Source organism: Zonotrichia albicollis, chromosome 6 (genome assembly GCF_047830755.1).
Source record: "Zonotrichia albicollis isolate bZonAlb1 chromosome 6, bZonAlb1.hap1, whole genome shotgun sequence".
NCBI lineage: Eukaryota > Metazoa > Chordata > Aves > Passeriformes > Passerellidae > Zonotrichia > Zonotrichia albicollis.
Window position 1 is genome coordinate 27,168,136 of NC_133824.1, and position 25,021 is coordinate 27,193,156.

The 25,021-nt window shown below is 40.8% G+C and overlaps 2 protein-coding genes across 3 annotated transcripts in view; both read left to right on the forward strand.

The window, feature by feature from the left end:
• The first annotated feature begins 8 nt into the window (after positions 1-8).
• On the forward strand, positions 9-17,965 carry SLC39A9 (solute carrier family 39 member 9). Its single transcript, XM_005479939.4, has 7 exons — positions 9-548; positions 2,767-2,875; positions 5,987-6,178; positions 8,550-8,618; positions 9,771-9,856; positions 11,688-11,822; positions 13,588-17,965. Exons 1-7 carry the CDS (start codon positions 453-455, stop codon positions 13,816-13,818), a joined length of 918 nt encoding a protein of 305 aa, XP_005479996.1. The 5' UTR covers positions 9-452; the 3' UTR covers positions 13,819-17,965.
• A 156-nt stretch (positions 17,966-18,121) lies between these two features.
• Positions 18,122-25,021, forward strand: part of PLEKHD1 (pleckstrin homology and coiled-coil domain containing D1) — a 34,066-nt gene continuing 27,166 nt past the window's right edge. For both annotated transcript variants that reach the window (XM_074542859.1, XM_014268213.3), the window contains exon 1: positions 18,122-24,907. In XM_074542859.1, coding sequence (XP_074398960.1) covers positions 24,866-24,907 — 42 coding nt within the window. In that variant the 5' untranslated portion in view covers positions 18,122-24,865. The remainder of the gene's footprint in view (positions 24,908-25,021) is intronic.

Below are 25,021 nucleotides of genomic sequence, written 5' to 3' on the forward strand. Positions count from 1 at the left end.
GCGCGCGGGGCGGGGCGGGCGCGGCCCGTCCCGGAAGGGGAAGCGCCGAGTGCCACTTGGCCGCCGGGGCAGCGGCCGTGGGCACGGCTGGCAGTGCCGGTTCGCACGGTCCCTCGGCCCCGCCCGACGCTGCCCCGCCGTGAGGAGCCACCTGCGTGCTCGCCGTCCCCCAGCCCTCCCTCCCGCCTCCCCTGGGAGCAGCACGGTGCGGGCGAAAGTTCCCCCGCCTCAGGTGAAGGCCGGGCCCGCCTGCCCGTGGCCGAGCCGCTCCCGCCCCCTGGCCGCGCACCCCTGGCTGGGGGCCGAGCCGGCCGCTGCCGCCGGGAGAGAGAGACATGGCCGAAAGCCTCTCCTGGGAGCTCCGTGTCTGCACGGGTTAAGGCGTGCGCTGCGGAGAGGTGGAAAACCTGCTGTTGGATTTCACTTCAAGGGAGCGGACAGAAAGCGGCGAAATGGATGACTTCCCCTCCATCTGCCTGCTGTCCCTGGCCATGCTGGTTGCCTGCTATGTGGCAGGAATTATACCCTTGGCAGTTAATTTTTCTGAGGTAAGACAACTCCGCCAGACTCCTCGTTGGTTGCTAAAGGAGGAGCCAGAGAGGTCTCCCAGTGGGAGTTGGTGCTGTCCCCTTGTAATATGGCAACGCTGTTAAGGATGAAGCTTTATCTTTAAAAGTTATGAGTGCAATGTTAATTTTCATTCAAAGCTGCTGTGTAAAATTATGCTTGTTTCACAGTGGTCATTTAAACTCGTCAGATTTGGGTGGAGTCTGCAACAGGTGAAGCGAAGTATCAGCGCGTAGTGTAAGGACACGAGTAAGCATGGCTATTCTTAGAAGCTTGTGTAAGAAATGGCTGAAGTCAGTGGTTATCTCTTTTGTGCCTGTGGGCTACTCAAATTAAGGCTCTTAAAAACAATTCAAAGAACATTCTTGGAAAAACTGTGATTCCCAATTTTCCTCACAGCTTGCACTGTTGAAAATTAAACCTTAGCTCTTTGATGACTGTAGAACTTCAAGTTACTGCCCTGTGTAGCTCAAGGCATTTTTTCAGAAAAATATCTAGGGTAAATAAGGTACTGTTAAAGGAGAGGGAGGGTTTCATAGCTTGGGTAAGTTTCCAAACAGTACAGGAGTTCCTGATTAAACATCTTTGTGTACTTCTAGGAAATAGTTGTTGGGGTGGTGGCAGTTGTCACAGTGTCTGTAGGTTTCCTAATATCCTCTGATACCCAAGGGGTTTTGCTCTTTCTGAATGATGGTTATTTTATAGAGGCATGGTATAGTGAGAGTTTAGTTGTGGTGGTAAGAGCACTCTTATAAGGGGTTCCCATTTCTCTTGGAAAGCAAGCACTTTTAGGAAGCAAGGTGCTGGAGGAGAAATGTGCCTTTGTCCTCCATCAAGTCAGAGGGCTGCATGGAGTTTCAGCCCTGCTTACTGTGGTGTTCTTGTTTTTTAACATGCCAATGTATTTAGCAGAAATGGTTTGATTTCTCATATAAAGGTGTATTCCTTTTGCCTCTGTATGTAGGCTGTTCTTATTAAATTTCTGTCTTCCCTACACCTAGCTATTTTGTACTGAAAAGGAGATGGAGACTTGCCTTGAAATGGTAACTTGTTCTTTTAATGGATGTTTAAAATTCACAGGTGTCCAAGTGAAGGCAAGCTATACTATATATTTGCAGCTGTAATAAATCAGTATTACTTCTGACACTTTCCTCTGTGTTTATGTGTGTATGCAAAAAATACTGTAGTATTGCAGATAAAAATAATGGTTTTTCCTTGTATGTTACTATATTTTTGCAAAATTACTTTATGAACAGCAGATGTTGAAAATTTATCTGCTCGTGTAGATTGCCACTGTATGACAATTTCCCAAGTGTAATTATTGTATGTGCAAGTTTACAGTGCATGTTTGTGGGAGCTTTACACTTGTTTTCATCTCTTGCATTTTACTGTTGGAGTTGTCCCCAGTAATGCTGCAGCTGTTCCCATATGGTCACGTTTGGTTGGCTTTCAGGAAGCTGCTCGTGCATCTCCCAGAGCATCCTGCAGTGGGACTGAGCACTTTGTGTGGCTGCAGTGCATGAAGGAGAATGGGTGGCACAACAAGGATAAGCAACAAGTGCTTTCCTGCTGTTCCAATGCTGCTCTCTGTCCCTCAGGAGTTAACATGAGTGTTTTGGTGGTGCTCAGACCTCTCATTGAGCATGGAGGTGATGGTGGTTCTGCCACTGAGGGTGTGCTGCACAGTTGTCAGGGGATCTAAACTCCCCTGGTTGCTACGTGTTACATGATAGGGGTTCCTACAGAAACTGAGTCATGGCCTCTGCTAACTGCCCTATTACATGTTTGTGTAATTGGATTTTAGTACCTGGCTTTGACTTTACCCTGCCAGCATAGTCAGGAGGAAGTGAGTTGATGAGTTTATTGGTGAAACAGAATGTAATTAGTTTGGGAGAAAGATGCATCTAAGCTTTTTGTCCCAAACTAGAATACAACTAGGAAGATAACTCTAATCGTAGCAAGTACTAAAAAACTATGTGAAGTTTTTATTTTTGTTATAGAAATTATTCCAAAAATATGAATAAAATCATTATTCTTTACTATAAAAACATAATGTTTATATATAGTCGTTAAGGTTTAATTGCAAATTCTCAATATTTGTGTAACAAGTAACCCCTTTCCCCAACATCTGTTAATAAGGGAGAGTAAAGAAAGTATTTTCATTCTTAAAGATGATACTTGTTTTGTACTTAATTGCAGGAGAGATTGAAGTTGGTGACTGTTCTGGGTGCTGGGCTCCTGTGTGGAACTGCCTTGGCTGTCATTGTGCCAGAAGGAGTACATGCACTTTATGAAGACATTTTGGAGGGTAAGAATCAAACCCAGATGGCCTCATTCAAGATAATTTAGATTGTGGTGTGTTATGATATCCTGAGGCTTCTTTTTGGAGTTTTTAAGAAGAGATTGATGGAAGAACTTCACAGCAGCATGACCCAAAACAGGCCTAGAAATGCAAAACCACTATAGGCATGATATTGCACATTGAGGGATATGGTCATGCAGACTGATGACTCTTACTGAGTTATCCAATCATTTCTGGCTCTGGATACTGTACTGTTCCTGGAATAACAGCCTTTTATGATAGGTCATGTGTAGTGTTTCTTATTCTAGGGAGAGTTTCACTTCCCCTGGAGCTTCAAAGGAGGTGTAAGGGTGCCTTTGGCAGAGAACGAAATTGTGGAGTATTGGCTGCTTTCTCTTTGTAGTTTAGACTGCTTCTCATTAAAGCAATTGCAGGAGGTGTTTTACAAATCCCTGCCCTAATAAGAATTTCCTCTGAAGCTGAAAAGCATCTTGGAATTAATATACTTAGCTGAAAATTATGGTTATATATTATGGTTATATAGCCATATGGTTATGGCTGATTTACAGAGTAGCAGGCATTTCTTCTTGGGTAGTGATATACATTACAAGTATATCTAAGTCTCTGTGTTCAAGCATCCAGTCTGTTGTCACTGTTGTAACCACCTCATCATCTCTAATGAAGAGCTCAAGTGAGCAGAGATTGTCTTGCAGGGATGTTTGTGTGGAGCATGTCTTACAGCCAAAAGCCTTAACAGACCTCAATTTGAGATTCTGACATTGTTTCAAACAGCCAGGGCTCATCACCTCTGTTGGAAGTGCACTTGAAATTTTGGTTTTGCTTGCAGACTTGGGCTATGAGGTGACCATTGCACGTAGGAGATTTTTTCAGTACACTCAGAATCAAAACTTTGAAGGTAAATGGCAATGGCTTCCTGATTGCAGGGGAAAGCACTATAAAGTTGATGCTGTAGAGAACCTTGCAAACATCTGGTGTGCTGCTGTTGCTAATTTGGGATTGAGAGGCACCTGTAGTTCTTTGCTTTTCCTGTAGTTTTGTGGGTTTCTAAACTTCTAAACTAAAACTGGGTTTTGTGTTTCTAAACTTCTAAATTTCATTTTAGCAACATGCTTTAATGTATACTGTTTTAGCTTCCACTAAATTTATGTTGTTCTGCTTAGATTTAGAATAAATAGGAGATAATATATAAAATCATCCTTTATCAAGAAGTGAAAGAAGCTCTGATTATGCCTTTATACTATACTATAATTTGTGCACTCTGATGTCAGATGTCTCTAATGAGCTGTAGTGGGTTTGCCCTCCATTCCATTTTAATTCTGAGCTGACTGATTTTCTCTTGCAATGGCACAGCCAGCAGTGAGTAGAATTGCTGTGACCATTGGTGGGATTTAACACTTTTTGCCCAGATGGGGCATACTGTTCATGTCTGACTCACAGCTTGCTGTGTAGAGCTGCATGGGCTGTGCCTTTGTTTGGTGTATGGCAAAAAGGCACTTCACAGTACTGCAGTAGTAATAGCGGTATTTACCTAGGGGAAAAAGAGTTTGTGAATGGCTTCAGACTCCATGTCTAACTCACAGTATTGTGTCTAACAACAGTCTGTCTGAATTTTTTTTTTATATTGCAAAGGGTCAGAACTAATGGGTATGACAGATTTAACTACAAAAATTATTTCTAATATGTTTCCTGGTAAAGTAGGATATTCAAAATTAAACTTAAGACTATGAGAACAGCTTTCTGGGGTTTTTTTCCCAAGTTCACCCATTTGCATAATTAAACCTAGAAAGATGCAACTAGGGGAAACTTTGAGATATATGAATATAAGTGGAAAAACAAAAAGAGAAATCTTTGTTTTCCCTCTTTCCAGGTGTAGCTTAATTCTGATTGGTTGCTTGATAGTGAGCATTTTAGTGTTTTCCATTGATATGGAAGTAATTTACTATTACTTCTGTATTTCCCTGTGGGCAAACAGGCTGTGAAATAAATAACTTCTGATTTTCAACCTTGTAGGCTGAGAAAAAATAACATATCATGACTTGGATTATTCTTTGATTATAAACCTGTGTAGTGAAACCTTGGTTTGGGTGCTACCAGCAAATAAAATTTCTTTGCTGAATTCAGTCCTTTGTTTTAACTGCTGAAACTGTTTAATCCCTGTCAGAAAGATTGTCCTGATTTATACAGTTTTATGGCTTGAAATGATCTGAAGCAAAGTCAACTTCATACTATAGATGGCAAAAGTCTTGTGTGGTCTAAAGTAATTTTATTGATGAATATTGTTCAGCAAAGATCTGTGTGAAATCTTTGCTACCAAGCTTATTCTGATGTGCTTTGACTGTAGCAATGGCATTGTGGCATTTTGTATAGTGGGATGAACATACCCTTGTCTCATCCAAGAGGAAGTATGGATATTCCAGCAAGACAGTGACTTGATAGAGTAAGTCAAGTTTTTGCTATAAGTTTTTAAAGCTTCTGAAGAGTAGTTGCCATCCAAAAGACCTTCCAAAAATGAAAAAACCATGGACAAGCTTTAATAGCTGGTGTAGGGAAAGGAAACCACACATCATTCATCCCAGGGCTTGGACTTTGGGTTTCTGGGACGGTACTGACATTTGTAGGTCAGTGTGCTTGACTTAACCATTGTTGTAGTCTGTATCAATGGGGTGTATCAATACTAGCTTGTTTGCATCTCAGCATCAGTTAATCTTCCTAAAGATGGTATTAAATCTTTTAGTGGATGGAGCCTATTTTATTTTCTCACTCAAATGAAGGTAATGAAGTAACTGCTTGATGGAATCTCTGAATATTGACAAAACAGGCAACTTCAGTTAAAACAGGAATTATACAGCAATTTTTGTGAATTAATTTGTATTTAAAATGCAACCTGGCTTATAACATATTAATGCTTTCTTTGCTTTTCCATGCTGAAGATGTATGAGGAGAAACCAACCAGGCTTTGCTAAGAACATTGTCTAAAAAAAGAGCATAAGCAAGGACTTGTGTGTATTGTCCAGGAAAGTGTGAGGAAGGCTTTTGGCAGAAGAGGAAGGTGCCTGTGTGGTGTTTGGAGTGCTGATGTGTTTGTTGCTGTGGCAGGGAAGCACCACGCAGCGAGCGAGATGCAGCACGTGCTGGAGTCCGAGAAGGCAGCGAACATCCCGGCGGCGCACGAGCACGGCCACGACCATTCCCGGCTGCACGCCTACATTGGGGTGTCCCTTGTCCTCGGCTTTGTCTTCATGCTCCTGGTGGATCAGATAGGCAGCTCTCATGTGCACTCTGCAGATGGTAAGTAAAGGCTCACTTCAGTTAGACTTGCTAATTAGTCTTAATTAACAAGTTGAAATTTATTTCTTGTAGTGCTACCAGGGTGTAACTTGTCCAGTCATGTCCAGAGTTTCAGTAGGTACTTTAAAAACATAAGCCATATACCAAGGTCCATGTGAAATGTTTATGCTGGAAATCTATCTCAAAATTCACCATAATTTGAGAGCTTGCCTCAATAACATGTATGAGTACATGTGGTGTAGGGGTGGAGGGTGACTTGACACTTGAATTACTGTCTGGTTTTTGGGGGATTTCTTTGGCTTTTCAAAAAACTTCAGTTAGTCTTATATTTGTTTGTTTTTCCTACTTAATTGTCTTGTATGTTGGTAAAATTTGCAAAGATAACAAGCAAGTTATCTTAAGCAAGATGGCAGGAATGATTAGATGTAAGCTCTGGTATTTGAGCTGCATAGCTGGACCTCCCACACAAGTCTAAAGCCTCACGTACTTTAAAATACTTCTTGTTTTATGTAAAGATTTGTCAGCCTACAGTTGCCATTGTTTCCTGCCTGTGACTTTATGCGCAGAGTGTAGCTTGAAATGCACCAAAGGTGTTCTGTCATTTGAAAAGGTACTTTATTGCCTTTGGCTGCTCATTTTCTCCCACACAACATCCTCTGATGCTGGAATTTGGCCCTGAAAAAATAAGGAATTGATCTTAAAGGAAAAGTAAAACACATACAAAGGCAGGGGGATATGTTTTGGCTGGATTTCATCAGTTCACAGTGCAGCCTGTTTTTGTGGGGTGAAAGGCCAGTGCAGGGGCTATGTCACTTGTGTACTCCTGAAGAAGTGTAAGTGGAGCCACTGCTATTAGTAGCTGATTTTCAGATCTGTTCTAAAGAAACACTGGCAATGAGGATGTCAGGGAGATGCAGGTGAGCAACTTCCAAAAGGATTCTTGGTTTGTATGGGGTATAACCCCTTTCTGTGTCTCTGATCATAGCAAGTAGCAGGACAAGACTGTGATCTGTGTTAGAGATACACACTACAAAACAGAATTATAAGTGATGTTTTATCTAGCCTCTACCTGTCACAGGAGATGTAGCAGTGTTTTTATAATGTTTTTAAAGCTACAGAAGAAAAACACTTTTTTCTTGAACCAATCAATGTCTTGTAGTTTATTACCTATCAAGTGATTAGGTGTTACTTTGTCTAAACTAGAAAAATTCAGTAGGCCAGAAGGAAGGTATGAAGTCAAATGTGATTCTTTGTGTTAGTAATCAAAAAAATCAAATCAGTCCAAAACAATTGTAAAGGAAACGTTTTTTATGAATATCTCCTCCTGTTGAAATGAGTGTACCATTGCCATCATGCAAGTGCAGCTTGTGGAATTAATTACGCAGATGGCTTCCCCTTCATTCAGAAGATAAAGCTGACCAAAGGAGGATGCATTGGATGCATTAGTTTAGATCTGACTCATTGGGAAGCTGCATGTGTGCCTGGGAATGAAGAGAGACTTGGGGGTAATGGGCAAGGCAGGAGGAAAGACAAGGACTGGAATTTCTTTGGCATCACTGCAGAGTTACAGTGGGTGTGCTTACAGCTGTTTTACAGAACACTGGGATAATTCAGACATGGCTGCTCAAACTGTCTGAAATTAAACAGTTGAATAATAAGATGTTTCTACACTTTGTAGGGCTTACCCACCCTGCAGTGATTCTTTGTAATGGTTTCACCACTGATTGTGTAGTAGTGGATATTGATGTTGCCCTGTTGTGCTGTGTAATGAGCTAACCTGCAAATGTCAGGCAATTTTGGTCAAAACAGTGGATCTTAAACAGCTCTGGCTGCATTTCTCCTTTGTGATATATAACATCAAAGGGAAATCATTGCAACTGGTGCTGTGGCAAGTAGTCTTTATTGTTTACTAGGAACTGCCAGGGAATAATCACTGCAACAAAAACTGACCCACCTGAAGGAAACTACAAACCTTGAGCTGTGTGGAGAAATATCATCCTGACTCTTGAAGCAGCTCTGAATTCTTGGGATCCAAAAATAGCTTTTCTTTTTCTTGGTGGCGCAGACCTTTAACATTTCATTTGAGGAGGTTAAGAAAAACATCTGCTTCTGCCTGTGAGAGAGCTCCTGCAAATTGCAAAGAATTGTCCGTGAGTCTGTCACCTGTTTGTTGGCAAACTTCAGGTGATGTGAAGGTGTTAAGTGTCAAACTATTTTGCAGTAAATCTAATGCAGAAATACAGAAGCTGTAGTCTTAAATACAACTGCCAAGCAGCTGGGGGAGATATGTACAGTGATACTTAAAATATTTTTTCTGGCATAGTTTATTCATTTGACCTCTTTCTCATAACTGTTCTTATGATTGTTTCAGATCCAGAAGCTGCAAGATCAGGCAACTCCAAAATCACCACAACACTGGGACTAGTAGTCCATGCTGCAGGTAATGTGGGACCTGTTATTAGTCCTTGACAAGTATATGCATTGCTGTGTGGGTCATCTTTAGGTGGGATGGAGACATTTGGGTTTTGGTTTTGGACGTGGCTTTTTATAAAAGAAAGAAAAAAAAATAAGGGCAGGGAGAACTAAGGATCTTTCCCAGAATTAACTGGGAGCTCCGATGGTTCATGGAGTTTTATTTGGGTACAGAATTTTCTCTTTTACTCTTTACTTTACTCTTTTGTTTTTCCCATATGAAAGGTTATGGGATGCTCACTCTCTGCCTCTTCAATTCCTTTGCTGACTCCTTTAGCTGCTAAGTTTCAATATGTGCTAGCAGATTTGATAAGTTGCATGAAACATGCATGTTTGTTGGTTGATGGGTTTTTTAAAAAAATACTAATTTAAAACAATAGTATCTTGTAGGGAAAAAAAAGGACGTTATAAGGTGGAGCACAAAGACTTGACTGAAACACATTTCGGCTGACTTGCAAGGACTGACTGTTAGTTGTGTGTTACAGTCAAGCCATGATCACATTGTGATTTTTCACTATATATGTGTAGTATAAATGTGGTGTTCTTTCATGTCCTGTTGAAAGTTGTTGTCTAGATAAGTCAGAAGATGTTGATCAAAAAGATACTTCACCAAACAAAGTGTGTATATATTAACGAGTAGTATAATCTGCATTTTTTATTTAATTTAGACAGTGTAATTATTGTAAGTGATAAAAAATATTTATAATAGTATTTATATTTGAAAAATGATTTCAAGGGTAATAACTAAAAGTCTTGCAATGCTTAGTGTCTAAAACAGATTTTTTAATTAGAGAGGAAATCTCTTCTAGTATAGAAGACTAAAACAACTAAACTTGTTACTTGTTCTAGTTTGAAGGAATGTGTCAATACGGAGTAGATTCCCATTGTGGTTTTTAGGGTCTTGGGAAATATGAGACAGCTCTTGTTGAGGCTTTTCTGATGTTCTGAAGTGTTATGCTTAACAAACAAAGGCAAGTGAATCCTCTGTTGGGCTGCTATTGTTAATGGCAATTTTCAGTAGTAGAGCTTCTTAAATCAACGTGTTTTCTACTCTCAGCCTTTGAGGGGGTGGGGAGGTTCATGCAGAAGAATAATCTATGAATCTGCACTCCTTTTTCAGCTGATGGTGTTGCATTGGGTGCAGCAGCTTCTACTTCTCAGACTAGTGTCCAGTTGATAGTGTTTGTTGCGATTATGTTGCACAAGGTGAGTCATCATCAAAAAAATCTTACTTGTTCTTCAAAAGACTGTTAACACTCACAAGAATTGCTAAAGATCTACAGTTTCATTAGTGATGTAATACAGAAATGTTTAATGCCATTGAAATGGAGAGGTTAGTACAGTGTCAAGGACCACAAAGCAAGGGTATGAGCTATGAGAGAAGAGCACATGATTAAAGCTAAGTCTGAGTGGGGTGCAAGTGAGAGAATTCTGACTGCCTACTGCCTGCCTTGATAGCAGAGGTTGGGAAAAGTCTTCCAGAGGTAGAGAGGGAAGAGTAGCTCATGAAAAAATGTGTCAGCTTCACACTGACTTCTTCTGAAGCTGGTGTGGTAGTGTTTATTTAACAAACAAAAAAACCCAAGGTTATTATGGCTCTAAGAGACATATTCCAAGAAATTCTAAAGGGTGAGAGACAGAAGGAGATGCTAGTGCATTGGGAGAAAAAGCAGTTTCATGCTTGGTACAACAGTCTTGGAGAAGATTATTGTTTGAAGGATTAGTCTTTTGAAACCACTGAATATCAGAGTACTAAATTAGAGCAATTAACTTCTGCTTACCTCTGTTGTAGTAGCTTCAACTTCACTCATATACCATTTTTGTAGGAAAACAAAAAAAAATTTTGCTGATGGTAACAAGCAAACAGTGGCTCTTGAAGATGGAGAGATCTTTACTGAATACTTGTGTGAATGTGAACCTGTTGGCTCTGTAGGCTCTAAACATACCTGTGCAGATGAAATTTGCCTTGTGGTAGCACATGCATGAATGATAGTGATTAGTCATAAATTCAAATCAGAAATCATACATAATTACATGTTCAAAATGTTAGAAAATGCATGTCTTTTCTTCAGTGTTCATACAAGTAATTGTGGTTTGCATAACTTTGAGGGTGGCAAGTCTCACAGTCTCATCTTGGAGCTTAATTTATGGCTATTGCCAGGTGGAACTTGCTTCTGTTATTCTTAATGTTCTTAAATGACTTGTGGAAATTTTAGAGGAGGAAAATTTCTCCTGTGAATATTTGGTAATAGAAGAGAAACTTACTTCTTCTCTGGTGTCTTTTTTCTATTCTTTTGATCCTGTCTGATTGTTTTGTCTTTCTCATCTTTTTTTCACTCATGATTTCCTTCTATGTTAAAAAAAAAGATTCTCTGTATAAAAATGCTTAAGGTATTTTTATCTTACGTCTTACCTCAGAAATGTCAGGGTGGATTGCTATTGTTTTTATACAAGCAAAAGTGTAGTAAATTCTGTGAGTAGTGGGACATCTTTGCCTTTTGGATAAGAAACTGGATGCCAGCAGAGGGAGAAGGAAGTGTTTGTTTGCTTCCTGATGAGAACAGGAATGAACTAATCAAAAGAACTCAAGTCTGTTAACATGCAGGTTGACTCTTACTTGTCTTTGGGCAATTGTTTCCTTCCCCATGTTAATTGTAGAATTTTCCTACTGCAGATGAAAAAACTGTATATCTAAGGATGTGTGATAGTAACAGGATGAAAAAGGAAATTACCCAAATTGATGGAGTCTTAGGAATTATAGCAATTACTATAGTCAGAATGAATATTTTAGTATTTGTAATGACTACACAAGTACATGTTTTCTGATAGCCAGAACATGAGTTTCCATTAGGTTTGGTTATTAAGGTGGGGCAGTCTGCAGAATGCTCCTAATTTGGGTTAGCTGCAGTATGGAGTGCCCGCCCTGAATGTCTTCCAGTTCAGTCCATTTCAATGTAGTAAGTTGTATTGCAACCTTTTGTCATTTTTCAGGGGCTGTGGGAGGTATTGTACTAGCAGTGAGTGTTGTGTTTTGCAGGCACCAGCTGCCTTTGGCCTGGTTTCCTTCCTGATGCACGCTGGGCTAGAACGGAATCGGATCAGAAAACACTTGCTGGTCTTTGCCTTAGCAGCACCTGTTATGTCAATGGTGACATACTTAGGACTAAGCAAGGTAGGTCCATGGTTTTGTTCTGCCCAAAATCTACCTCAGTGGTGAAGTCTGAGGAAAGGACTGTGATATGAGTTTCATATTACACAATTCCAAACTGCTTGAGATATTCAGCAGAATAAGATTTAAGAAAAGCTGATGAAAAGGTAGCAGTATGAATGCACAAAACAAATAATAATCTATACATTTCACATCAGAATCAATGACATAACTCCTTTATAGAGTTTGGTATAGGTTTGGTTTTTTTTTAACGTATGATTTCTATTTATCCTTCTTGCTGCTCCCTACTGAGAACAGTTTATTCAAATGGCAGGTTTTATGTGATGCCTATTTAAATAAGTAATTTTCAGCCTTGTTGCATGTATTCTTCTTTTAATATGTAGGTAGGAAATAATCTCCTCTAGCGTCCCCCACCATTCCAGAAGTGGTCCTCTATTTTCAAAGTCTGTGTCAGAAGCTGAGTCCTCAGCTAGAACAGTCTTTTTGCCTTACTCCATAAAGCATCGCTGTGTCTTGGCTCTGTACAACAAATGGTCTGTGAAATGGGACACTGCACATGAGTTTATCATCTCAGAACACTGGGATACACTGCTATGTAACACTGGGATATTCTGCTATGAGAAGCAGAAACAATGAACTGTTTCTGCTTCTCATAGCATGTCCTGCGATGCTCCTGTGTTTCTCAGCTGTGGTGTGTCCTGCTGGTGACATGCTGTGGTGGCATGTTGTAAAGGATATAGTGTGATCTCATGAAACTCAAGGCACGAGAGGAAAGATTAAATAAATCATCTGGGCTAATCCTTTACTTGCTGGATAGGATTTATATTTGACATTATAGTACAAAAGACAGCAGAAAAAAGGGTTTGGTCTGTAAATAGAAAAGAGAATTCTCTTTGAACACTGTTTTGAAGTGTCCTCATCAAGGGTGGGGTTTACATTTTGCCCTTCAGAAAGAACAGAGAATTGATAAGGCATCAGGGCTGTCACAATGGTTTTGTAGTTCCAGGTGATGTATATTTCTCTCTGGAAAAATGACCTGAGAGTAAACACAAGTACTAAGATTACACTTGAGTAGGAAAGCATTGAAGAAGCATTTGAATCTGATATGAATGGGTTTGCATTTCATTGCATTTACTGATGTGTAGTATATCTTAATCTATTATGAAGGTGAAGAGGTGCTCAGTTTTGATGCAAAAGATGCATTTCTTCATGAAGTTTGTATGGAAATGCTGGAAATGTTTTGGGTATCTACATACAAATGAAATATTTCATGAGTGATGTTCTGGGACTTCATTCTGAAGAGCAGTGGAGAAGATATTTAAAGGTTGATGTCTTATTTGAACCCCTTGTTCAGAAAAAGGGAGGAAAAAAGTGAGCGTCCTCCCTAAAATTTGTGACTTTGCAATATGAATTTTATTTTTTTTCAAAACCTGTTTGGTACATTGGCTGTGAGCCGATCAACAAGATGCTTCAGTAGACTCTGACTTCTTTCCTTTTCTGAGGGTTCTTTCGTAAGGGTTTTTTCTTTCATAAGTCCAAAGAGAAGTAACTAGCAGGAGGGGTGTCTTTCTGCTCCTTCACAACTTCAGAGTGCCAGTCACTACATGTAAGGTGCAAGACACAAAAAATTCACAATAAACCATTGTCATTGTGAGAAGAGACTTGATAGGAATCCTACTGTTCTTGGATACTGGGAGATTTTTAAAATTTTTATTACTGATTGAAGAACTTCTGCTTATTCTCACTTTTTTTGCTCTTTGTGTTTCAGAGCAGCAAAGAAGCCCTTTCAGAAGTCAATGCCACTGGAGTTGCTATGCTGTTTTCTGCTGGGACTTTCCTTTATGTTGCCACAGTTCATGTTCTCCCAGAAGTAGGAGGAATTGCTCATAGCCACAAACCTGAATCAACTGGAGGAAAAGGACTCAGTCGTCTGGAGGTGGCAGCCCTAGTATTAGGGTGCCTAATTCCTCTAGTTTTGTCCATTGGACACCATCACTAAACGCTCAAATTTCAGTGTTCTCAATAAGACATGAGCAGTAAATGTCTGCTGCTCCCTTTATCATTCTTTTACCCATCATTCATCCCATCCACTTTATGGAGTTCAGAGGGAATCTTGATTGCAAAATGAGGAATACTGGGAAAGTTTTTAGTGTAGCAAAATGTACTTTGGCAGCCGGACACAAATTCTCTGTAACTTTCTTTTCTGAAGACATTTGCTATTTTAATTGTTACTTCTGGCCCTATTCTCAGGGAAGATGGAACTTGAAGTTTAAGAAAGGTGAGCAGGGAAGAATATAGCAACTCACAAAATTGCAATCACCAAAGTATCCTGCAGTTCAGCTTTCACAGCTGAGAGCAAAACCCAAGGATGGCTGCGTTGTGGGAGGTTGAAGTCTCGCTAATGAAGAAGGGGGCTCTCCCCCATCGGTTCTACATTGTCCTGGCAATGCTACTGGCCCTTGTGATGCTTGTCACTAATTGTACTGCAGAAATGGGCTGCACTGGAACTCTGTATAACACTGCTGCTGTCACAGAGGTGTCACTTGATAGGAAAGAAATTATGTGGACAATGTGTAGGATTAGAGGAAGAAATCAGCTGGTTAAGAAAGTGCAAATGAGTTTTGCAGTGTATTCCATTGTTTAAGACAAAGGATAGAAGCAAGGAGAATAGTGTTTTGATTGTTTATTCAATTGTTAATAAATTCTAAAAAGGACTTTTTCTTGGCAGATAGCCTTCTGCCAAGTCAGTCAAGTCAGCAGGAATTATGTTTTGGCTACTGGGATACCCTAATGCTTTTCTTGAGAGAGATACCCATAGTGCCCTTTGAGATGGAGCTGTTCTGGGCTCTGAGGAATAGAAATCTGATGGAGACAGCTGTTGAGGGACCAGAGAACTTTACTAGCTCATTTTCAAAAACCTGAACTGCTGAAATCCGTGGGGGGCTGTGTGGGTTTTTCATTAAATAAAGGTATTACGGCTAACAAAACAAGATGTTTAGTTAAGTATTTATGCTGCAGATAGAATACAAAGTGTTTCTAAAGGAGTTCTGGACAACAAAAACTCAAACCCACCAAAAACCAGTCTGGTGGGTTCCCAGTGGACCTGTTAGACATTTTGCTTTTCCTTTGGGAATTGTTCATTTGCCTCTTACTGATAAGCATTAGTTTTGGTGAACCTCCTGGAGGACTTTCTGCCAATTGCTGATGTCTCTCACTAGAGAGGAGTGGGAAAAGACCTCTCTGTTTTCAAGGCACACATTTGTCTTACTAGACATTAATTCCCTTGTGTAAAACATGTTATACTGTAATGTGCATTGGAAAGTCAGGAATGTTTGACATGCACAGAATCAGCATAAAATTCTTTCTTTAGGGGAAAACTTTTTAATGCTGGCCCCCTTATAAGCTATACTTTGTCTACACTTTTTGAAGATAACATTGCCAAATCTATTTTTCTTTTTTCTTTTTGTTGTTTTTTTAAAAAAGAATCTTGAAGAAATATCTTCTTAACTGAAGTGCTTCTTGTTTGCATATGAATGACTGTGACTGTTTGTCATGCCATTTATTACTTAAACTGCAGAGCCCATTGTGCCTCATAATTTCTTTACATTTTTGTTATTGTCCTTTTTGTCTGTTAGTTCAGGGAGTAATGGGTATGGCCTGTCTCTTGGACTAGTGATGGCTTTGTCTGTTGGCTCTGTAACAATACTGATGAATCCCAGGATTGAACCTAGTATTGATTCCCAGGAGTGCTTGTTCATTTGTGTATTTTACTGTGGAAGATCAATGCAAAATTATTAGAAGTCATATTTTCCCATAAGGCAGTCTTTTCAGATAGAATTAGTGCTTCAGACCTAAACAAACTTTTTTTTTTTTTTAATATTAGACCTTCAATATTGTGTTCTGAAAAGCCACTGCCAAATTAGTTATGTGGATGGGATCCTCTTCTGTGTGTTTTTCGATTTTTTTTGGTCTGTTTTGGGATTTTTAGAACATATGTAATGCAACTGGTAAGTTACTGGTTTAAAAAGTTCAGCAGGACGGATTCCTAACACATGCAAATAATACACAGGGATGTTTACTCCAGAGTTCTGTTCTTCCTGATTCCCCCCTAATTACCTTCTTCCTTAATATCTCACTATTTTTATTTGTGTTTAAGCTTTCCACATAACCATTTCCAAAAGCTGGAGGGTTTGCAAGAGCAGGAGATAGCTTAGCACAACATTAGGTGCTTGCATTTCATGAAGCAGTAGGTTATTATTCTTTGACCTCTTCCTGACACTTGCATCCCCACCCTGGGAGTTGACCCCCTGCCCGAATTCCCCTTTAGCCTCACTTTGTGTATAACAACAGCAGTGGTTGCCAGAGGCTTCCTGCTCCATGCCATTTGTTTCTGGCTGCAGCATGTGGATAGGACCTTCTCACATGGATCAGTGTGTATTGGTGAGGGTGTGGCAGCCAGATTTTCACTGCTGACACAACCTCCGGAATATTAATCACAGGTGTCACTGCTGAGAGGTCCTGTCATCTTTCCATTTTCCTGTCCTCACATCATGTTTCCAGTTTCTGGGGCAGCAATCAGAAATAGTAGTACTCAGTTGAATGATTCATGAAGTAAAGGGGCCAAGTTACAGCAGCAGGTGAAGGAACTTGAATGGAAACATTGGCAACTCAAATTTGGCACAAAAATTCTAAAAACGTGCATTTTGGCATTTGGTTAAGTGACAGAAGACTTCAGTGACTTTTGTTTTTTCTCTACCCATTTAGAATTAGCAACAGCATGTTGTTTTGGCTGCCTGTTATCACTGAATTATTATTTTCAATTTGTATTTGAAATTGCAGCGACTAAAGAAGCTTTTGATTATGTTGATAGGGAAAATTTAAATTTTATATTATCAGACCTTTCCAAATTTTTAGTACCAAATGGAGGATTATTTTCTTGACGCAGAGTATTTTAATGAGTTAAATTAAATGGTCCATTTTATTATAGCCCTTTCTACCTATCTCCCCATCTGTCACAGTAAATACAAGCATTGCGTGTAGTCAGGGCCATCTGGTATCATTTTCTACTCCTCTGGAGACCTTGGTGCAAACAAATTCCTCTCACTCTCTTTGTAATAGCCTCTCTGCCTGTGTTTTCTTCTGTGAGGTAGGTGGCAGTAGGTTTAGCGGGTAAATGCTTAAACCAAGTGCCAGCCATGTCCCACTTTCCTTCTGTAAGTCCCTCTAGGAAATCCATGATCTTCTCATCACCTGTTTCTTTTCAGTTAACGATTTCCTAATTGATAATAGGAATTGGACTAAAGCTGTTACTGTTGATCCTCATGTCTTCAGGTACTTCCCCTACTGTTCTTTTATTGTTCCTCTTATAAAGAAGGGAAATATTTCTTTTTCAGCACTCAATGACAGAGGCAGAAGCTGCGCTGACATTAAATTAAGTAAGGATGACAGAGCTGTCACACCAAGACAGGATTTTTTGATTGTTTTGGCTTGTCAGGTGGCTGGGTGTTAAATACAGAAACCCACTGCTGACTCCAAAGAACTATTTCCAGGTGGATTATATAAAAGCTAATCTTACCCAAGAGGCCCAGGAAAACCACTGTGTTTATTCAGGAACTAGTTCAGAGCCTTCAAGGAGGTTTTGACAGTAGCAGGTGTGTCCATGTGGTATCAGCTGATTGCAGAAAAGAGAGCTGTTGGAATAAATGGAATAAATGCTCTTGCTGCTCCCTTCCTGTTCTGTGCTGGCCCTTGGGAAAAGAGAGGGAAATTGTACTTCTATTGAGGGTGGAAGAAGGAGGAGTGATTGCAGTATGGTGGGAAAGTTTATGATGAATATCGGATTCTTTACCACAAATTTCAGATTCCTGTTCACATCAAACTTCTTTTAATTTTTTTTTTCTATACTGTTCTGTCTCTTAGCAGCCTTGGCTTTCCAGGGAAAAACATTGTGTGGTCATTGCTGTTTACCTTACATGTTTCTCCATGTATGGAACTGTAATTTTAATGTCTTTTTTCCAAACCATTTGTACACAAAATCATTCCATGAATGGCTGCCTTATAATTTTTCCACTTTAATTGTGAATGGTCAAAATAATATTGCCGTTTTCAATTTGTTTTATTATATTAAATTTTTACTAGGTGCAGTGCTTCGGAGTTGGCTTGTCATTTACTGCATGGGGTTTTCTGACAGCTCTAATAGAAAGAAATTACAGTCTTAAATGGATGCAAGCGTTGCAGACAGTGTTTTATTTTTGTGGGAGTGTGTTTATTGCTCTTCATGGTGTCTGAGCCCCTCTTGCAAACCTGGAGTGTGAAACTGCACGCTGGGAGGCAGTGTAGCAGGTGGATTTTATATGGCTCTGAATGTGTTCAGAGGTATTAATGCAGAGATGAACTGACAGCTCTGCTTGAGACACAGAGTGTTTAGGAGCTGGCATTGCCCTGATGCTATCTCCTGCACCCCCAGGAAAATCTCTGGAGCTTACAAGGCTGGGACACTTTGGAGGGTAACAAGGAGATGATGGGCTTAAGGTTGCTCTAGACCACTGTAAAAAGGCTTGAGGACCCTTTGGAACTAAAGGAAATCCTCTTTTTTCCATCCTGTGCTCTCAGTCTCTTGTCAGTCCCAAACAAAAAATCTGACACTGTCTGGCTCCATCCCCTTTGCATCCTTCTCTCAAGTATTTGTATACATTGATGAGATTTCTCTTAAAGCTGCTGAGTTGACATGGTGTATAGGTATTCTCCATACTTTCCAGCTGCCCTCTGAGCAGGACTGGGGTTTAGACCTGCATTTTCAGAAAAGAGAAAGGGGAATGGTGCTGTTACAGGATGAGTGATGTATGCATTTACAAACTTCATGCATCTATTCAAGAGACAGCACTTGATGGAGATGATTAATAAGCAATTCATTTAAAAAATGGATTTATGTTTTTCTGCTGTGCTTGCTGTCTACAGACTTATCTAAGATCCTGTCACACAGTGTTTTAGCTCTTTCACTCCAGCAATAAGCAATCCTCTCAGCTTGTTGCTTGTGTTTGATTTTTCTAGTAGTTCATAGGACTTGTGTCTTTAAGAAAGTGTAATCTCTTTATACTGGCTTAAGCACAAGAGAATATGATTAATGTAAAGTCAGGAGGACTGAAGCAAATGACAGAGGTGCTGTTAAAGCTGGTACAAGCAAATGTAAAGCAGTAAGAAGGGAAAGCCAGTATTTTTTCCAGGCAGACTCTTGTTTTTTGGCAAGTAAAACTCAGTTTTAATGGTAAAGCATTATGCAGTATGTTAGCATTCTTTTAGTGTATTTAGTAAACATGTCACCTCTGTAACTGGAGATTTAATCACTGTAGCCCGTGGTAAAGCCTTTTGGAGATGTGAGGAAGTGGTTTGGGTGAATTTGTTACAAACTTAAATTTAGGAGCTGTGGTGTTGCAGGCCTCCTGATAATTGCTGTAGAGTGTTCCTTCATTTGTTAAGGAAATAAAAATGTACATCAGCATTTTTATGAGCGACTCATTAGGGATGAGCACAGCACTAAGATGATGAGCTGTCATCTATTGTTCCAGCTGACAAATTAAGCCATTCTTCTACTGATATGTGCAAGCCTTATCCAAGTATCCCTGCAGGCAGAATTGCACAGCATTCCACCCTCCTTATCACAGCACTTGTCCCCCTTGTCTGTGATGTTGAGAGATTAACAAACTGTTATTGTGGATGGGGGTTAAAGAAAAATGCCTCGTTCAGAAAAACTTGTAGACCTAATAAAAATTAAGCTGTATCATGCTGACTGACACCAAAGCTACATTGTATTTGGAAACTCTAAAAGCAGAATGACATTATTAGAGGAAAATGCTTATTGTGCATCGGTGTGCTCAGCCAGTATCTGAAGTGGTAGTTAACTTATGATCTATGATTATAGTTATGTTGGAGTCTGTGGAGGTTAATGGGCTTCTGCTGTCTGAAGGAACACTTCCATTGAGATACCCCTGGTCACACAGGGTTGAAGAGGCCAGCTGACAGCCCTGCTTACAAGCCTTACTACTACTTCAGGTGAGTCTTGCTGTTGCACCTCGTACTCAAGTGCCCTCAGAGAGCGATGCTATCAGTAGGATGAGTCGAATTTTAAGACTCCAGTGGATTTCCCATGTTCTATTGTCTCTTTTGACAGAGAAACTGAGAGGTGACTGATCTTGAACAAAACTTTGTACCCCTGGTATCTCCTCTGTGCAGACGCTTTGCGTGAAAGTGACTGAGTACAAGTGGATGACTAGGCAGTGGATCTGGGAGCTTTTCCATGTTTATCCCTACAATCTAAACTTCAGCATTATGAAAAAAGCCTCCTCTACAAAAGCCGTGTGGCAGCATGGCTCACAGGAGAATAAAAGGAGATGGCCCTCTTAGCCTCCTGTATGTTGTAGAGAGCAAAGTCTTCGATGCCCTTCCTTGCCAGACATTTTATCTTTCATTTGGCTGCCTGCTCTCCTCATCATTGCACGGTTTGTAATACAGCTGTCATGGTCTGCTGCTGTGATAGATGGCAGCAGTAGATCTTTGTGCCTCTGTACTTAGATAACCACTTGAGAATGTGGATAGGAAGGAGGCAAGAGGTGTCTTGTGCCTGCCCTGTGTATGTTTGCAGCAGGGTCCTGACCTTGCTGGGACTGGCTGGATGAGCAGGACCAGGAAGGAGGAACTTGCGGTGCTGGCTGCTGGAACTAGAGCTGAGGGGTATTGAACAGTGTATAGGGGAAGGGTCTGAAGAGCACTGGTGGTGTGGGCCCTGCAGTTTCCACTCCTGAATGAAGTCCTAATTGTAGTGTCTGTACTTTTTAAGGCCTTGCCTTCGGTGATCACAGCAATGGTAGGTGTAAAGGAAGCCCAGAATGAGTATGCAAGCGCAATTGTGGTCTCTGTGCATGTGTGAGGCATTTTACAAACTAAAGATCAACTGGGGTTGGCCAGTTTTTTTTCGTGGATATGTATTTATTGTTTAAAAGTTAAGCCTATGAATTTCCTTGTTTTGATCAAAGGGAAGAAACGGTACAAATTGGTGGATTGCAATCAATATTGATACCTTTGCAGTTGAAAAGCACCTTTTGGATAGAAATCCAGCAGCTAACCTGTTTTTAGAAACTTGGAGAATTCAGATATACTAACTGGTGTTGAAACAGCTAAAGAGTGTGTTTCTCCAGAATGAGCAGCCCTGGATCTCATTTGCTCCTTGCTGGATTGTTTTGTCAGATCTGAAAAGTGCTGGTGGTTCTCTGGTTGTTTGCCTGCCTTAATATGCAGAGGTATTACATTTCCCCTCCTTCATTATTCTGCCAAGGAAATGCTAACAAATCCTTCTCTTTTGCAGGACTTTTTTGGCTGTCCATGGTACCCAAACTACTGCCCTGGTATATGTATTCTTGTGATGTTCTGGATTTACTACCAGTGTCACACAGGAGGAACAGTGGCTGAGGGAAATCAAGTTACATGCTTAGTTTCAGAGAATATTCCAAGTTGGAAGATACCCACAATGGTTATCAAAGTCCAACTCCCGACCCTGCACAGGACAACCTCAGTCAGATAAGCAGCCTGTTTAACTACTGAAGCTCCAAGCAATTTCTGTTTGTCAGCCATGTGATCATTTTGTAGTATTTAGGCTTGATGGGGGAAAAACTGGTGCCTTGCAGGAAGCCTGTGGTCTGTCTTCTGGAGGAAGCCTTCAAAGATAGCTGACCACTCTGATGTATTCTGAGAAATGGCTTTTTAGCAGAAATCTTTGCTTATGAGAGTAAATGAGTTTTCTTCCAGAAGAGATATCTTAGTAGGATTTTAAAAAAATAAATTTATATTCTCTTCATGCTGAGAGAAATAATCATTGATTGGTGAAATAGTCATTGGTGTCAGCTCCTGAGAAAGCTACCTCCCAAAAGCCAAGCTATGGGGCTGGCTGCTTGCTATCAAATCCCTTTGCTTCGGTAAACCGGTATCTTATTTTCTGTCTTCCTCCAAGTCTCTCAAAGTGTCTCTATATCCACAGCAAATAGTTGGATTTATTATGATTATTATTTATCCTGGGCCATCCAGCATGGATCTGAGTGTGTTTGAAGGGCTGGGACTAGTGAAGGGCTTTGGCTGGAACAGGTCACTGAGACCATGTAGTTCTTACCAAGGGATGGTAAAGGGGGTTATATGTCTCTAAGGGTGATGTCTGATGGGGTTGCAAATCTACAGAGGCACTTGACTTTAATGCCACTTGCTGAGTAACTTTTCTTTGAGTTCTGCAGAACAGCTCCAACTTTCCATCTGACACTGAAAATTTAATCATTATGCTAAAGAAAGATTATGTGTTAGTGTATCTCACTAGAGGTGAATTGATGGTAGTTGCTTTTCTACTTAAAATAGCCTCTGCACACAGCTGTGCACCTAGGAAGCTGTAGCATCCCTTTGGGGAGTACACGTTTTGTCTTTGCAAGAATGATGTATCATAAATGAAACTGGAGCTGCACTTTACTTCTCCACATTGGTTGGATACCTGCTAATAGCTCCCATGATTGCTAATGTTTCTCAGGGTTAAAAATGGCTATGGAGCCTATCAAAAGCTGTAAAAGCAAAGGGAATCTGCCTTACTGGAATGTAAGATCTGAATCTCTCCAACTCCACAGTGGCTCTGATCCATCTGAACTTACTGGCTCCAGCCCAAGAAGCAGTTTGTTCTTTCTGCATAACACAGTATTGTCAGGTTGCCCAGACCATGAAACTGTAACTTTTCACTTAAAAAAAAAAATCCAAGCCTCCTCAGCAGCTGAAGTTAGTATGTGTCTCCTTAAACTGAAAGGGAGCATCTTTGAGCTGGAGAGTGGCCTGTGATGAAGGCACATGGGGTAATTCTTGGGCAGTTCTTGTGCAGGGCTGAGTTAGACTTGATGCTGCTTGTAGGTCCCTTCCAACTCAGAATATTCTGTTAGGAAATGTTATTTCTGTATAGCTTGCACTGCTGTCTGCTTCAAATGTTAATTTTTAGCAAAATTTTATTGGCTTGATGTGTAAGAAAAAATAAAGACAACATATTAGTAAAATAATTGCCATACCAGTGCAGCCTCTTGCTCCAAAGAAAGGTTTTCTGATTGAAGGTCCAGTGCTGTCTCTCAAGGATGTACAGATGTGTTTCCCCTTTATTAGATTAGTACACACATAAGGGAAATGTTAAAAGAGCCACTATTACTACAAATTACTGTGTCCAGACACCAGCAGTTGCAAAATTCACCTTGCTGGTATCTATTGCCCTAGCATTGCTAGCCTGTCACTGGACAAAAGCAAGTTGCTCTTTCCCTCCCCTGGCTGTTGACTTTAAAGAACTTGCTTTAACTACTCAGTGCCTTGCTTGTCTTAGAGGCCTCCAGAGGGAAAATAAAATTCACTTTTTGATGTTCAGAGCTAGAAACCTCTTTACTCTCTTAGTCTATGTGAGGTAAAAATAAGAAAGAATGAAAAATAAGTAAAGAGTGAAAATCTGTCTCATGGCAGGTCGCTGCTGTCAGATCTTTGCATTGTTGGTGCAGTACAACGGCAGGAGCACTGGATCATTACATGGGAGCTCTGTGGCTTTTCCCTAGATATTTATACAGTTAAGTGAGGCTGTAGGGCCCAGAATCATTTTTACCCTCTGTGCAACATAATTTGAGGGAAAATTTTCCTGCTCCTGGTTATGAGTAGTATTTCCTTCTTGGTGCTGTGTACAGAAGGGCATCTATGGCATTAATGCTTCTGTTCTGCAATGCAGTATTGTATTCAAGAGTTAGAGCTCAGGTGAGATGGAGGCAGTATCTGCTGCTCTCTTCTCCACTCTCTGCCTTAATGTCACTCTGAAATGGGACATGTCCTGCTGCTCTGGGCATGTCCTGTGTGGGACCAAAAGGTTGGTCAAAGCCAGGGTGAGAGGAAGTAACAAATCATGGTGTTTGCTGGCTCTCTCATCTATTGATCAACTGACTTTTATCAGGGACCTGCATCTCTGATTTCTCTGATAGTGAATGCAGCCTGTGAGCCTGAGGCAGGCTGTCTGCATCTCCTGTCTTTAAGATGCTCTGCAAGTGCCTCTGACTGTACAGAGCTAAGTGAGCCCATGTCCTGTGGTGTGACCTGGCCTGCAGCACATCCCAGGTTTCTGATCGAGGGTGGAGAAGGACCATGTGTCTGCACTGTGTTCCTTCTGAACAACTGCATTGGGAAGGGCTGGCATCCAACAATTACAGCATCAGAATCTATTCACATGGGATGGCACAGGTTAAATCAGGAGCTGATACCTCAGCATATATGGCATACATGCCATACAGCATGTATATGTCTGTATTGGTTATGGGATGTCCCAAAACCACAGATGATTTAGCAGCTGGGATTGTTCCCTGAATTCTAATCCTGGAGGGGAGGCAGGATGCAGTAAAGAACAATATGAGGATAAACTAATTTCCTGTGGGCATTGAAAAAGACAGGTTCTTTTGGAGAACTATGTATCTGTAGAGGGAGAAGGAATTTCAAGGGAGAAACAAGGACATGGTACCCCCACAGCAACCTTTTTAATCAGGTTCCCTAAGCAGGAGATGAACATGGACCTGAGCTGTGTGATGTATTCCTATGTGTCTGTGTTGGGGCCAAAAAGGAGCTGGTACCTGAGAGGCAGGGCAGAGGCTGTTCTTGCCACCTCTCCAAGATGCAGCAAAGCATGAAGGCAGGCAGAATTGTATGCTCTAACTTTGATCAGCAGTGGCCCTTTAAGGCAGAGCAAGGCATGCAGTGTGGACACTGCCCAGTCCAAACCCAGCAGCCACGTGAACTCTCCCCAGGTGGGCAGTGCCAGGCTGGCACAGCAAGGCCCCCTCACCCTCCCCAATGACAGAGGGAGTCTGATTGAACTTGCTGGCTCCCACTCACTCTGCCCCAATTTTCCTCAGGACAAATGAGAAGAACCTGTCTCCAAGTGCAAGATTTTGGGAATATGTGTCAGAGATGCTTGTCAGTAAAACATCCGTCTTGCCCTAATTTCTGCATGGAGTGCTGCAATGTCGAGTGAAATAACCTTCCAAGCTGGCTCTGGTGCAGAGGTATTTTGGCTTATGTTATTGCTGAGAGCTTTCTTTCTGATGAGCTCTTTCTGCCTCTCTGTGTTTCTGATGTCTGACTCTCTTCACTCTTCTTTTTCCCTTGGGCTGGGATGT

Coding starts and splice junctions, on each gene's coding strand:
- SLC39A9 (XM_005479939.4), top strand. CDS start 453: ATGGATGACTTCCCCTCCATCTGCCTGCTGTCCCTGGCCATGCTGGTT. Junction 2,876..5,986: donor TTATGAAGACATTTTGGAGG/GTAAGAATCAAA, acceptor TTGCTGTGGCAG/GGAAGCACCACGCAGCGAGC. Junction 9,857..11,687: donor TTGCGATTATGTTGCACAAG/GTGAGTCATCAT, acceptor TGTGTTTTGCAG/GCACCAGCTGCCTTTGGCCT.